Source organism: Chrysoperla carnea, chromosome 2 (assembly GCF_905475395.1).
Source record: "Chrysoperla carnea chromosome 2, inChrCarn1.1, whole genome shotgun sequence".
NCBI lineage: Eukaryota > Metazoa > Arthropoda > Insecta > Neuroptera > Chrysopidae > Chrysoperla > Chrysoperla carnea.
In genome coordinates, this window is record NC_058338.1 from 9,297,592 (window position 1) to 9,313,580 (window position 15,989).

General features: G+C 32.4%; 1 protein-coding gene across 1 annotated transcript; it reads right to left on the minus strand.

The window, feature by feature from the left end:
- Positions 1–7,165: 7,165 nt before the first annotated feature.
- On the minus strand, positions 7,166–9,609 carry LOC123291446. Its single transcript, XM_044871738.1, has 3 exons — positions 9,425–9,609; positions 8,520–8,787; positions 7,166–7,169 (listed from the first exon to the last, which is right to left on the minus strand). Exons 1-3 carry the CDS (start codon positions 9,546–9,548, stop codon positions 7,166–7,168), a joined length of 396 nt encoding a protein of 131 aa, XP_044727673.1. The 5' UTR covers positions 9,549–9,609.
- Positions 9,610–15,989: the final 6,380 nt, after the last annotated feature.

A 15,989-nucleotide genomic window follows, 5' to 3' on the forward strand; every position in this document is an offset into this window, starting at 1 on the left:
ATGATAAAAAAAACTCATTGAAAAATCAACGGTATAATTTCTACAACTTTATTCTCTTCTTAATTTGAAATTTGCAAGAAACTTAAAAAATTAGTTATCTACAAGTGAAATATACAAAATTTAAAAAACCCCCGACAAATGCGATTTATTCCTTGTAGACCGATTTTTGAAAACTTAGCTATAAAATTTGCTCAATCAAGTCACGCACAGATAAACACCTTTTTATAACATTCTTTCTTAAATCAATATCAAAGTGATGGTCAAGGACATCAGATGAGATGAAAAGGATACTTAGAGAGCTATCATTTTTTGGGATTAATTTTTCGAAATGAATTGAGTAGTGAGTGCAGTCATAGTAATGTTTTGTTGCATTCGTTTATATTTTACGTTTGGTTTATTTGACCATTCATTTCCATAGTAATTATTTATATGTTAAGATTATATGGCATGCCTTTTCCAAATTGAATCGATTTTGATGATCATAGCCAATTTTTTAGTTTTTTTCGGACATAGCTAACGATGCCATAGGCAGACACACACACAAACTCACACGGTGATACTTATTACATCCCTTTTTTAGTTCGGGAGCTAAAACGTATAAACGCTAATATTTGCTTGCTTTTACTAAGCTAACCTTATATCATCGTGCTCGTGACTCGATTGATATAGCTTCAGAGCTTATTCTTTCGACAAGTTCTTAGACTATTATAGGTTTGAAGACATCAAAGCTGACATTGAACATCGTATCAACCACGCTTTTATATACATAAATAAGTAAGGTATAATTCTAGTACACGATTTTAAATTTTATTTTGTTAACAGTGTTTTCCGTCAAATTTTTCCTGACAAATGTGAATCTGTATACTTTGATGTTGAGTAGACGCCTACATCATTTTTTTTCCGTCGTATGTTTTAGTTGCTTTTGTTCCTTTTGAACAAATCATTCTAAGTCAAGCATAAAATCAACAAATGTCTCAATTTAATGTTGTGAGTTTTTTTTAAATTTTCTAGGCTTTTTCCAGAAAATTAATTTTGTTGTAGGTAGTGAGTTGATACAAATATTATATTACGATCCTAGGCCATGAAGTTGTATAGAGATTGAGACCTGCTATATTATACATTTTGGCCGTGAGTTGTACCTATATTATTTTTCGTTATCCCTAGATGAAGGTACGATTTAACATACCACGTTAAAAGAACGATTGAAATGTTTTTATAGTAAATTCCATACAAATTATTTTAAAAGCAAACAAAAATATCGCGTTTGTTTTGATAACAATGTTACTTGGATTGTAAAATTATAAGATTGATTTTTATTAAAATTTCTAAAATCAAGTTCTCACTTTCGGTATGTTGTGACTACTTTATTTAAATGGAAGTCTTCATGTTCAAATAATGTTTCAATTATCTATAAAAGTTTTGTTAATAGTTAACAAAATTATTTAAGAGAGTAAATATTTCTGAAAAAAATCGATGTACAGCATCTATATTGTGATTCAGACATAATTTTTAACTGAATCTGTCCATACATTCGAGCGTTGAGTCTCTTTTGACGCAGTTCCATGTCGTATTCATCGCAGATTTCGGTGACGGTTTTGATAATTTACGGGTAAACTCCCAAGCCTGCCCGTGCGTACGGGCCTGAGTTACGAACTCCAATAAAACTTGTAAATAATTAGAAACTAATTAATATTTATTTTGCAAAGTCCACTTTAATTAAAAATAATTGTGACAATTGTTTCGATTTTTACATCATATTCATACAAATGTGCATTTGTGACAATTGTTTCGATTTTTACATCATATTCATACAAATGTGCATTTGTATGAATATGATGTAAAAATCGAAACAATTGTCACAATTATTTTTAATTAAAGTGGACTTTGCAAAATAAATATTAATTAGTTTCTAATTATTTACAAGTTTTAATATGGATTTCCACAAACTAAAGCTCTCATCAATCAACTCCAATAAACATTCAGAAGACTCTGATGGTAAAAGTCAAATTAAGGATTTTTGAGATGTCCCACTTTATAGCCAACACGTTTTGTTTGAAAAACTTTTCTATTTTTAATTCTGACATGTTTCTTATTAAAAAGTGGCTAAGGACTTCTGAAACATACAGTAAACTGAAAATAAACTTATACCAAGAACTGACTATCTTACATATTTACTATATATAAACTCTACATTTATAATGTAAACTCTACTAAAACTATGTCAGACAACATAGAATTTTAAATGTTTATATTCTATCCTCGGTACAACACTCCAGACGCCCGTCAATGAGGCCCAAATGTAGGTCCCAGTCATACTTGATTCGGGGATAATTAACTTTTTTATTTTTGGAGCATGTATTACAGATTTAATGGATCACTGCTGGAATCGACAATACTTTAGCTATATGGTCATATTTTGGTTATTTTTGTTCTTCTAGAGCCGAGTATGACTTCTTGTGCATGCACGCCAGTAGATCATGAAAATTAAATTAGGTTATATTGGCTGTCCACGAAGGACACATTTAGGCTATAGTGATACCATATATGTGTTTTACCACCTTTCCGCTGATAATTTCATTTATCAGCTACTCAATTTCAGAGGCTGAGTGCACCTTCTTCCTGCATATACCACGCACTTACACCCGCCCATTACAACCATTAATTAAATTAATTTTTCTTGTGACGGCGGGAATCGAACCCGCTACCGCAGACGGAATTTTGTTGTGACTAATGTAACGTATAAACTAATTTTTCAAATTTAGGACAGAATCCTTTTATAGACCATTGGAATTTTTCAAAAATACTGACAAAAGTACTGTAAGAGTTTGGCTAGCGTGACGAACTCCAATTATATATTCAACAAGAATTTTTTATCCGTCCAAACTTCCCATATTTAGGTTTAACTGATAAAGATGTAAGTATGAATGTTGAAAATGAAAAATTGAAAATGCATATCATAGCGAAAGGCGACAACCGCTTACATTAATCTTGTAGGAATAGCTGGTAAATGCATTTTACAAGCGAAACAAACTTCCGTACTTATACGAATCTTCAAGACGGCGGGCGCCTGGAGTATACAATAATGTAGGCAGTGTATATTTTATATTCAGCACAACTTCCGTTAAAATTAACATATAAAACAAAGTATCCTAAGTGCTTGTAAGAATTTTCATAAATATAAAATATTTTAGTTTTATTAAAATTTGAAGCTACCCAACAGCGATCCTATATTATAAAGTAAACTTAATCAAAATATGTCTTTATTTGAGGATTTATTTAAAAAAATAATATACCTTTTATTTGGCAAACATTATTAAATTTTTTTTCTATATATGTCTTCCTATTAGTTTTTCCAAATTTCAAAATTCCAACTTGATAGTCAATTATAATTATAATAAGAAAAAGCTAGTCAAAATTTATCATTCCTGTTTGTTATTGCTTTTCGTGAAAATCTAGGTTAAAGTAACTAGTTTAAGACGGATTATTTGACTCTAGAAAATGACAAGCTTCGCAAAAAACTACAAAGATTATATGAAAAAGGTAAAAACCATCTTAAGGTGATTGTAATCCTACAGTATTGTAAAAAAGTTTTGATTTATTGCACGGTACATACATATAAACCAAATACATGCTTTGTAGTCAAGTAATGAGTGATTTTTAGCTTTACAATACCACGCAGCTACAAAAATATATAATATATTTTGTGCAAGTGATTCTTATAAATTTGATAATATTGATATCGCTCTTCAATCATCAATACATTAACTATAGTTATATCTGTTCATCAAATGATGGATCTTCGATGAACTCATAATTAAATTAAAATTTTGTTTTTATATCATCGACAACCTTATATTTTTATGGTATTTTTATAAACTACAAGATTGTCTAAATACTTTAGATAGTTTTTTTTTCACCTCTAGATTTTTTGGTATAGAATTATCCAATTGAAAAGGATAGCCTATATGATTCATCATTTTTTCAGTCAAATTTGAACGAATAAATAATAATAAAAAGCCCGAAAAACTAAGAACTTTTTGTGATTTTTGGAAACTTTGTTAATCAAGAAATGTATTTATAAAGTTTTATTGAAATTTCTAGTTATTCAATCCTTGCATATCTCCTTAAACATGGATTATATGAAAAGATTACATATATTAACAAGAAAATATTCTTTCGTGTATACAAATAATTGCGACATATAGAAATCCGACACTCCATACTATCACTTCATTTTACCCCAAAAAAAAGCTTTTATCCAATATCAAATTACTTTTAAGAGAAAATATAACATGTATTTACTGTAACATGTATTTACTTCAACATCGCATCGATGATATGTGAAAGGAAATAAGGTGTTCTAGGTATGAGTATTGGGAGCCAGATAAATAACTTTATGTTATGTAAATTACTATATCGAGCAATTTGAGTAAAATTTATTGGAACTATGTTCCTTATCGAACGTTATCGTTCTGACTTGTTTGCGGGCTGGTGGTTCAAAAGTGGTTCAAAAAAGGAGGAGGTCTATCGAGTTTAATGATTGAATGCAGAGTTTCTGGGATATCCTAATATTTGGATCGATTTTAGTCCGTATCTCAAAACCTATTCGACCAGTCAACAAATGCACCCGATTTTTGTACTTTTTGGGTCAAAATTACCTAATATACTGAGTTTTATCGAAATTGGAGATAAAAAAAATTTTTCGATTTTTTGCAATTTTTTTAAGGGGTACCCCTTTGAAAAAATCGAGAAAATCGGAAAAAAATTTTTGTTTTAGAATTTGATGAAAGTCGGTAGATGGGGTAATTTTGATCCAAAAAGTATAAAAATCAGGTTAATTTAATGATTGGATGCAGAGTTTTTGAAATATCGCAATATTTGGGTCGATTTTAGTCCGTATCTCGAAATCAATTCGACCAGTCAACAAATGCACCAGATTTTTGTATTTTTTGGGTCAAAATTACCTTATATACTGAGTTTTATCGAAATTGGAGATAACAAAAATTTTTCGATTTTTTGCAATTTTTTTAAGGGGTACCCCTTTGAAAAAATCGAGAAAATCGGAAAAAAATTTTTGTTTTGGAATTTGATGACAGTCGGTAGATGGGGTAATTTTGATCCAAAAAGTATAAAAATCAGGTTAATTTAATGATTGGATGCAGAGTTTTTGAAATATCGCAATATTTGGGTCGATTTTAGTCCGTATCTCGAAAACTATTCGACCAGTCAACAAATGCACCCGATTTTTGTATTTTTTGGGTCAAAATTACCTTATAAACTGAGTTTTATCGAAATTGGAGATTAAAAAATTTTTTCGATTTTTTGCAATTTTTTTAAAGGGTACCCCTTTAAAAAAATCGAGAAAATCAGAAAAAAAAATTTTTTTGTAATTTAGTGAAACTCAGTGGAAGAGAGTAATTTTTTATCCAAAAAGTATAAAAATCAGGTTAATTTAATGATTGAATACAGAGTTTCTGAGATATCGCAATATTTGGATCGATTTTAGCCCGAAAAAAATTTTTGTTTTGGAATTTAATGAAACTCAGTGGATGGGGTAATTTTTATCCAAAAAGTATAAAAATCAGGATAAATTTAATGATTGGACCTATAGAAAGTTACAATGTCAGACAGTAACATGGGCAAACTACGTTGAATAATACGTTTCTACATTGTTTGTATATTAATTTCTTATATAAACTTCCCCAATTTACAAGCGGTTTAAATTTTTTACATTTGTATATAAAAACAGTGTGACATTTATTTTATAGTTTATGAGTTCATTAACAATTCCCTTTGATATATTTGCATGTTTTTGTAAATGATAAAGAGACGTGAATATAAAAACAAGATATAAAAGACTTTTTTATTATTTTCACTTAAATATTTGATTTAGGACTTCATAAAAGGTCTATATTTCTGTTTTTAAATAGGTCTAGGTTAATGAAATGGATGTTCGTTGATACTGCTTGTAAAAGCGTATTAAGGTACACTCACTGTCAAAAAAAGTGCCACAGTTAAAACATTCTAAGCGTACTCATCATATGTTATGTTATAATAGTAACACTTAGAATGTTTTAAAACGAGCATTTTTTGTGACATTGAGTATACATATAGTGTTATTCAATAAAAAACCGCTCAAGTGAGAGTTTACAGTTTCGTACTTTTTTTTCTTTTACACAAGTATTTGCGATGGTACAAAATCTTTTGTATGCGAGTCTGACTCGAACTTGACCAAATTATGAAATAAAAATGTACACGTCGCTTTTCACACACACACATACCCCCCCCCCCCGCCCAAAAGATAAATTGAGTTGATTGATGATTTTTAAACGTTACCTATACAATTTCCTTGGCTCCCAATCAAGAAAAGCTTGCGAGGATGTCATATACCAAGAAGGTCTTAACAGATTAGGAGATAATCTGAAAAACCAACAATTAAAGGCATGGACCAGCTACGAGGGAGGGCGAATCACCAAAAGCCTGTTGGGTGAAGGAAACTCGCTCGGAAACAGAGCCGAGGAGATCTTGAAACTCAACAGAGCTGATATTATAGTCATCGTAGAGTTACTCACAGGGCATGATAACTTGAACAAGTTCCAACATCAGATTGGAAAAAGACAATCTCCCGCGTGTGACAGATGCGGAGAAAATTCAGAAGAAACATCGATCCACTTTCTCTGTTACTGCCCGGCGCTCATACAGCAGCGAAGGAAACGGTTTGGTTCGGCCATAGTCGAACCATAAGAAATTAGGAAACTCAGCGCTAGGCAAATCCTGGGTTTCAGTTCATCAGTTGGTTATAATAGCCACTGAAAAGCGTAGCGGGGATAGAGTACAAGGGTCTATTTGGCTAGGTGCTCTGAACCATTACTTCGAGGCGCGATGCTCGAGCATGGCCCGCTAACCTCCATACCATACCATACCATATACCATACAATTTCCTTGGGTAAGCATGCAAATCACTTTTCGAATATTTTTGAATTAAAAATCTGAATAAGATCCCAATGATAGGGATCTGTAGCTTGTGTTTATAATGTTCAATGGTAATTTTTTATTAAATTTTGTGAGTGTGTATAAAAAAAGTGTAAACTAATGTTAAACAAAAGTTATACAATGAATAATATTTTGAAAAGCTTTACCAAATTTGACGGTGGATATTGATCATTTACCTGAAACAAAAATAAATAAAAATTAGTTCACTAAAATAGTGACACTAAAAACAGTGGACTAAGCAAAGAAAATTTGGAAGTTATTTCTTCAAAACCTATTATGGAGTTCCACAAAGTAAAGCTCTCTACAATCAATTATTGACTAATCTTAAAAACTGTATAATTCGCTGAATACTTACGCTCGGGGTGTTGTATACAAGTGATACAAGGATAAAACACAAGGGCGTCGCCAGCCGATGGCAAATAGTGGGAGCAAGTTCATTTATCGAGAATAGGAAAAGTGTGAATTCTATAAGTATGTTCAAGTAAAAACATAGGAGAAAAAACCCAAAATTTATTTGCACTTTGAAATTCGACTTATTTAACAATAAATTTATCTGAAAACGGGCGTGAATCTAGAGTTTAAATTCGGGCGTTGTTGTTTCACACGTTTTCATATTTTCCAGCTTATTTATTCGAATCTTTTGGGATACTCACTCTTTATATTACATTGTAATTTTAAACAGAGTATTCACGATTCATGCTAAAATATAGAAGTTCCGTTTCCTTCATGATTTCCTCATAATGTATGTTAAGGTTAAATTTTTGTTTTGCTATGAAATTCATGAAGTTATTTGAACAAAAGTAAGTAATTAATTTACAACAAAAAATCAACAATAACACATTTTATTATTGCAACTAAACTGTCCTTAAACTTTTGAACTGAATAAAATGCAAAAAAACAATGATACTTCTAACTATAATAATTAACAATAACGCTAGAAATAGGAAATCATTTATAAATTCTGTTTCCGAAATGAAACTGATAAAACATTACATGTTTCTACTTGAAATACTCACATGTAGTTATTATTCATAATAATACAAAGAGTTTGCGAAAAAATGATTGTTAAATATTAAAAAATTTAGTTCACTACCGTGCTCATACATCCTTAATTAGTCGAGCACAACGGTTTTTTTTTTGTTTTCAAAAATGTATTAAGATCATCGCGAATTTTTTAGTTTTTTCGAGCACAAACCTCTAAGATCGCACGTAAAACATAGCTAAGAACACTCTACGTTAAATTACCTTTCAAATGAAACCAAAAAAATTAAAATTGGTTTATCCGTTTAGGCACTACGATGCCACCCCTTTTTTGAATTCGGGGGTTAATAAAACAAAAGTTGTAATTATTGTATTTTCAATTTTATTGATTTATTGTGTCATTTTTGGTAGACATAAAAGAATAATCGGACAAAAAGTTAATGTATTTTCTCAATCGATAATCTTGTGTTTGTTTCGCCAACCACTCAAACATATGTATTAAAAACTTTTGAAAATAATCGAGAAAATGCTCAGGTTGAGGATACTTTTGCAAATCAACATTTTCCAAATACCATTGAAATAAATTCTTTAACATATCTTCAAAATATGTTATAACAAAATCTTCCGATTCAGATGGCTTAGATTGCCGATCAATTGCAATTGGAACACATTCTTGTTTTTGATTTCGGCAATAATTTGATTCACATTCGCAACCTGGTGTTATAACTTTTATGCAAGGGTATTGGTTGTGACATTGCTGATTACACATTCCATTGCTGGCGGTAAACTTCTCATTGGAGCGTAAAGGACACTCTAAAATAAATTATTGTTAATTTTCAATGTTCATTTTATGTGGTATTTGTTGAAAGCAGAATGGAGCTGCCACTTGTGATAGCCGATATAACAGCTATTCAAGACGTTTATCGCTTTCAAGGCCTCTATTAGCAACATTGTTTGGGCTATTAAGACGATTGAATCACGACTATTGCAGGAGGTGTTACAGTGAGGAGAAGGAAGAAACGACGCCTCACCTTCTTTGTCACTGCCCAGCTCTTGTCATGAAGAGAACTTACTTGAGCCAACCTTTCTTTGATGACCTCTCCGACCTTCAGTCCGTTGACGGCAAAGCACTCTTGGTTCAAAGAATAGTGGCCGGAGATGAACCAATCCTTTTTCGGTCTCATACAATGGGCCCTATGGTATAAGTGTGCCCTATCCCAGTACAGCCACTCTAACCGTTACCTAATTTAACCTACTGATGTACTATTTTTACTTATTATTTCCTTCCTAAGTCATCCCGTTTAGACGAAAATAGGCACTTCGAATGAAACCTCGCCGCCTAAATAACATTAAGTAGTTTATGTAAGAGCCCATGGAGACTTAAAAGATTCTGGCCTGTTGCACGAAGAACAAAAAATAAAAAGTTGATTTTAATAAAATTGATGCTTACTTTCTTGAAGACATTTCTCAATTTCGTCAGCGTAAAAACATTCTGTTGGACGATGAATTATTACATCAGAATTTGTACAATTTATCAAAAATAAAATGTATAAAAAATATATTATAAATAACATTTTATAAGTCGAGACGTTCGACTTGTTTAGTTTGTTTAAGAAAAATCAAAATTTACTAAAAATGTTTTCAAAAAATTTATCTTATTTATTGTAATGCTAAGTATTTTAAAAATTGTTTCGATAGTGGTTCTAATTAGTTAAAAATTGTCAAAAATCTAACAAAATATAAATAAACAAATACAAAATAACAAAATAAAAATCAATAATTTTATTGATAAGTTATACAAACTAATACAAAATTATTAATTTTCGTTGGTTCATCTGGTTATCAGACCTCTTGGACCATATTCAGATGGCATAAATTTTTGTGTTTGTGAGATCAAAAAGAAAATTTCTTTAAAAGTTTGGTGTATTTGAGCCATCGAGGATCTTTTGTTTTGTGATGCCGCCATTTAAATAAAGCAATTAAATTGGTTTTAACATAATTAAGAAAATGTCTTGGCTGGAGATACTCTTGTGCATTAACGTTTCTCGTATACCAATCTAATAAATCTTGATATACGCCTTTAAAATAGTCAACCAAAGAACCTTGGGACTTTGAATTATTACCTAAATGTCCCTTGTTTGGCTTAATATTACCCGAGAAGGTGGCACTCGGTTTTTTCCCACTAGAAATGAAATTATTTCCACCTGAGTAATCTGGCTTCATACCATATGGGTAAGGTCGTCCGCCAGTTGGAGCAATACTACCCATGCTGGGGTAAGATAAAATTGGCCTTGTTGGTTTCAAACCTGGGGGGCCTATCACTGGTCTAAGACTATTCTGAAAGATGCCAGTCGGTTTTCTACCACTTGAGACACTACCAAACCCAGCATGATTGGCACCTGGTTTACCATTATGTGTGTGACCACTGCCTAGATGATGAATATGATCAATATGTATTCCAAAAACACCTGTTTGCAAGCCTCCCGGACTGTTCAGGATCGGTCTTCCAATATTTGAAAAATAATTACCCGGTATTGCAACTCCAGGCCTAGAAGTCCAAGTATTATAATGACCTTTATATGGTTTAAACCCAGGATTAAAGTGACCTTTAGATGGTTTACCTATATTTGAAGGTTTATTAAATGGCTTTATAGCATAAGGGAAATGAAGATGTATATTTACTGGATTATCTTTTGAAGCATGATCATTGGGAAGTCCACCAGTTGAAAACCCATTGGTTGGGAAGTTTCCTAATGGTAAACCACCTGTTTGGAGACTACTCAATAGTAAAGTACTATTTGGCACTTTTTTACCGGGTAAAGCTGTTAACAAAGGATACCACCCGAGAATACCAAAACCGTCTAACCTAGGTTGATTTACATTGATTTGTTTATCATTCGGTTTATGACTATCTTTGGCTTGTTCAAGTTCAGGCACTGGCGGCGTAATCCAATCTACCATCGCCTGTGGCGATGAATCTGGATAATCTATTGAATTGTGACCTTCTGGGCGATTAATAAGCGGTGAAGATGGTATATTTGTATTATCTATTGGGTATAAAGAGGACGAATAGTTCATTATCGGACCTGGTTGGATATTGCTCGGTTGATTAATTAAGTAATAACTCTCGTTTTGCATATCAATATTTGACTCAACCAGGTAATTACTTGCTACTTGGGAACTAACGTTTTTTACACCTTCAGAATAAATTTCGTCATCCTGATCACCAGACAATATGCTTTTATTTTCGTTATCATTTTGAATATTTTCCATAATTTTCGAAATTGAATCTCCAGTTGATACCTCTGGAAGACTCATGGATTGATTACCATCTAATTCCACCTGACTCATTTGAATTGAATTTGTTGGTGTTTGATTAACAACATTTATATCATTACCTTGTTGACCATCTTCCGTTTCATTAATAACCTGCTGATCTTCTTCCAGTTGGAGATTACTTGCTTGATTAATTAAGTAATTACTCTCGTTTTGCGTATGCATATTTTGTTCACCCAAGTTATTGCCCTCTAATTTTGTACTAACGTTTTGCACACCTTCTGAAACAATTTTATCAACCTGATCACCAATGGAAATGATTTCGTGTTCGTCTTCACTTTGATGAAATTCCATATTTGCAGAAATCGATTCTTCAATCGATGCCCCTGGAAGGCTTACAGATTGATTATCTTTATTCAATTGAACTGAATCTATTAACTCAACATACCCCGGTTGATCAACACCATTCATATCATCGCCTCGTTGGCCACCTTCCGTTTCATTAATAACCTGCTGATCTTGTTCCAGTTGGAGATTGCTTGGTTGATTAATGAAGGAATTACTCTCGTTTTGCGTATGATTATTTTGTTCACCCAAGTTATTGCCCTGTAATTGTGTACTAACGTTTTTTACACCTTCTGAATGATTACCAATAGATTGAAGTTTTTCCAAACTTTCAGAAATCGATTCTTCAATCGATGCCTCTGGAAGACTTATAGATTGATTACCTTCTAGCTGATTACCCCATGATTCCACTTTACTCAATTGAATTGAATTTGTTAACACCGTTTCATTAATAACCTGTTGACCTTCTTCCAGTTCAACAACAGCCTGTTTTCCTTGTCCATGTTGCTCCTCTCCCGATTCATAATCATCTTCTTCACTACTTTCTGGTTGTTCTTCTTCGGGTTGATCATTTTGCGAAATGGGTGCATTAGGCACATCTGGAACACTTAGTTTATTTAGGCAATCATTTGGAAAATCTGGAACACATAACTCTATTATTGGTTCACTATTGTTTGGATCATTAGTCGTCCGATCCCTCAAATCAAGATTATTGTCTTCTTCAAAATTAATTAGATCGGGAGATTCTGGCCTTTGCTGAATGAATAAAGGAATTACCTTTTGTGCGGTATTTTCTTTTAAACTATACATAGATTGTACTGGTCTAATGATGTCGCCTTCATTGTTGATAGAATAGTGGTTATTTTTGTTGTTAATTTCAATAATATTCCTCAGAAACTTCATAAAATCACCATGCGAATAATAACCCCTTTTGGTATCATAACTTAAGTAATCCGTATTAATAACACCAGCATTTTTTAGATAATCTATATTTCGAAAATTGTTTCTCTCGTATCCTGTGTTTGATTTTCTATGATTTGGAAATCTGTTACGCCAATAATTACTAAGGCCAATTTTCGAGTAAACTAAATTCTCAAAAGCATCAATTGAAATACAATTTTGTTGTCTATTTCGGCAGTAATTTGGTTTACATTCGCAACCAGGAGTTGGGATTTTTATACAACGAGATATGTATCCACACTGAAGATTACACATGCCATTGGAGGGAGTATACCGTTCATTGGGACGTAATGCACATTCTAGAACAAAAGGATTAATTTTCATATATTAATCTAAATTGGATCATTTCATTAGGATGTAGGAGTAGTCTAAGAGGTGAAAAGAGTGGTCACCATAATAAGAACCAAAATATTCTTTGTTACTACAGTTGAACTTCGATGACTCGAACCACGGTATGTCGTAGTCCTCAATAGATCGAAATAAATGCCATTCCCTTCCGCTGAACCTCTAAAAATATAAATGTAATAGAACCTATCTTACAAAAAAAACCGAAGAATCTTCAAAATCACTGGGACACACAAATATGCAAATATGTTTACTTCGCTAATATGTTATATGTTTCAAATTTTTAAACATGCTACATTTTTCCCCTTATTACCATGATTTTCTAAATAGAAAGGAAAATTAACTTTTGTGTTTCTATTCATGGACGAACCGACGAACCGAGTGGAGTCTTAGGCCAAATACGCTCATTAACGAATTTATATGCCCGACAAAATAATATCGATTCAAATGAAAGCATTAAATACCTACACCAGATCCCGAATACTATTTAGAATGTGTAATTCTCAATATAATTTACCAAAAAAATCAAAAATATTTACTTACGTTGTTCAAGACATTGTGTATCAATTGAAGAACATTGTGGCAAATGATACAAAACATCATAAGCTTTAGTAAAATCGTACAAAATTAATATAAAATATAAACCTATTAGGCGTAACATATTTTGTAAAAATTTTTAATTCTTGCAATAACCATCTTTTAAAATTATTAATTATTATATTTTTTGATAAAAATATTTTATCAAAATTCGATAATCAGATAAAATGATCGAAAACAAAAATAAATGTTGATGTTATTTTAACTAGTATTAATTAGTGCAGGGCACGTAATTAGAATTTCAATGTAAATTTCAAAAGAAATCAATTTCTTATATGGGATGGACCGTTTTAATCTATTAAGGCTAATTATAGGCTGGGTCAGTGATTCCCAAAGAGTCGACAATGGCCTACAAGGGAGCCATTCGAACGAAAAAAGAATTGGGGGTCTGTTAAATGTAAACAGGAATTTACGATAGTCGATCTCATTTAAGCAAGTTTCGATAATTTTCACCAATTAAATCAATTCACAATCAATTATTGTTTTATGATAGTCTCCTCTAAATTCTAAAGTGATAACTACTAATTTAAGGAATTTGGTAGCTCTGTGAATTGATAAATCTTTCTATTTTTCCCACAGCCACATGTCCCGAATCACGCCTCAGATCGAAATTTGGTAAAGAGCTTTTCCATTTGTCTTGATAAGCTTAATTTACTGGTATAATTTTCTGCTATCAATAAAGAACAGCCTGTATATCTATGGTTAAAAATATACCAATAAGGAACTAAAGTATTCAAACTTCGCCACTGTACCCATCGGTTTGACCCAACCATTATTTTTTTTACAAATGTATATCATATACCAATCAATAGAATACAAATTTCTAGTTATTGTGAGAACGAAAAGAAAATTTATTCAATATAAATAAAATTTAAATAATATTTATAATAACAATTTAAATTTATCTTATCAAATTTAAAATTACCTATAATTCTCCTCAAAAATGGAATATGTGTGTACACTAAGAAAGGATTCTTCGAAATTCGTCCCTTACGAGGTTAAAATAAGGATTGAAAGTTTGTTTTTTCATTCTCTAATTCATTCTTTAAGGGGTAAATAGAGTAAGAAAGTTTATATGGACCTCCGTCTTTTTTAAATACTTGTATGAATTTAAAATTGAAGGAAGAATTGTAGCAAAGCGTGGGGGGGGGGGGGTTAACTGCTAGTGTATTACAACGCAGTCAGTGAAAACGCTTAGATTTAATAACTAAGAAATTGTCAGTCAGGTAATGGGGGGCCGTTATTTGAGAACCGATTGTGGACCTCTATTTGCCGACTGGATCGGTTGAATATTCGGCTGAAAAGATTGCGGATTTGTATATTGTAAATTCGTCAGTTGATTATTCCTAATTCGATCAGCTGGTTGAACAGACTGTGAACCAACATTTTTGGGTTCATTTCTTGTGGGAGGTAGTTCTGTAAAACGTGATTGAGCGTTTTGTTGTGCTGCCCACCACCACCAACCTAGATTACCACCACCACCACTCGACGAACCTGGAGCAGTTCCACCTCCTCCACTTGATGAACCTGAAGCAATTCCACCACCATCAATTGATGAACTTGGAGCAGTTCCACCACCACCACTTGCTGAACTCGGAGCAATTTCACCACCACTATAACCACCATTTCCCCCTTTAGGTGGGGCAGATTGTGGATTTACGATATCTGAGAGAATGTCAACTCGAGGTGGTTTACCGCCATGTTTTTTGGGTTTTGGATCCTCCTCGTAATGATAATTATTATTTTTTATATTCGAAATTGTTGTTGGTGATTCGTTAGTTCCATTACCATGAGGAACTTCGCTTACAGGTTCACGATTTGAGGGAATATCAACTCGCGGTGGTTTACCTCCATGTTTTTTGGGTTTTGGGTCTTCCTCGTACTGATAATTATTACTTTTTATATTCGAAATTGTTGTTGGTGATTCATTAGTTCCATAACCATGAGGAACTTCACTTACAGGATCACGATCTGAGGGGATATCAACTCGAGGTGGTCTACCTCCATGTTTTTTGGGTTTTCGGTCCTCCTCGTACAGATAATTATTACTTTTTATATTCGAAATTGTTGTTGGTGATTCAGTAGTTGCAAAATCATAAGGAGCTTCACTTGCAGGATCACGATCTGAGAGAATATCAGCTCGGGGTGGTTTATCACCATTTTTTTTGGCTTTCGGGTCTTCCTCGGCCTGATAATTACTACTTTCTATATTCGAAATTGTTGTTGGCAATTCATTAGTTCCATAATCATATGGAGCTTCACTTGCAGGATCACGATCTGAGAGAATGTCAACTCCAGGTGATTTAACTACATTTTCTTTGGGTTTCGGGTCCTCCGCGGCAATACCTTCTATATTCGAAATTGATGTTGTTGAATCATCTTGACGTTTTACTTTTTTGAACTCAGAGCCTTTTGTAAAATTAAGCAAATATATTATAAAACTTAAATGTAATAATCGTAACATTGTTCTACTTGATAGAATTATTCGTTCT

Bases quoted from the DNA above. Each gene is read 5' to 3' on its own strand.
- LOC123291446 (XM_044871738.1), bottom strand. From the start codon at position 9,548: ATGTTATTTATAATATATTTTTTATACATTTTATTTTTGATAAATTGT. The intron at 8,788-9,424 runs GTAAGCATCAAT...AATTTATTTTAG, and splicing joins TGAGAAATGTCTTCAAGAAA to AGTGTCCTTTACGCTCCAAT.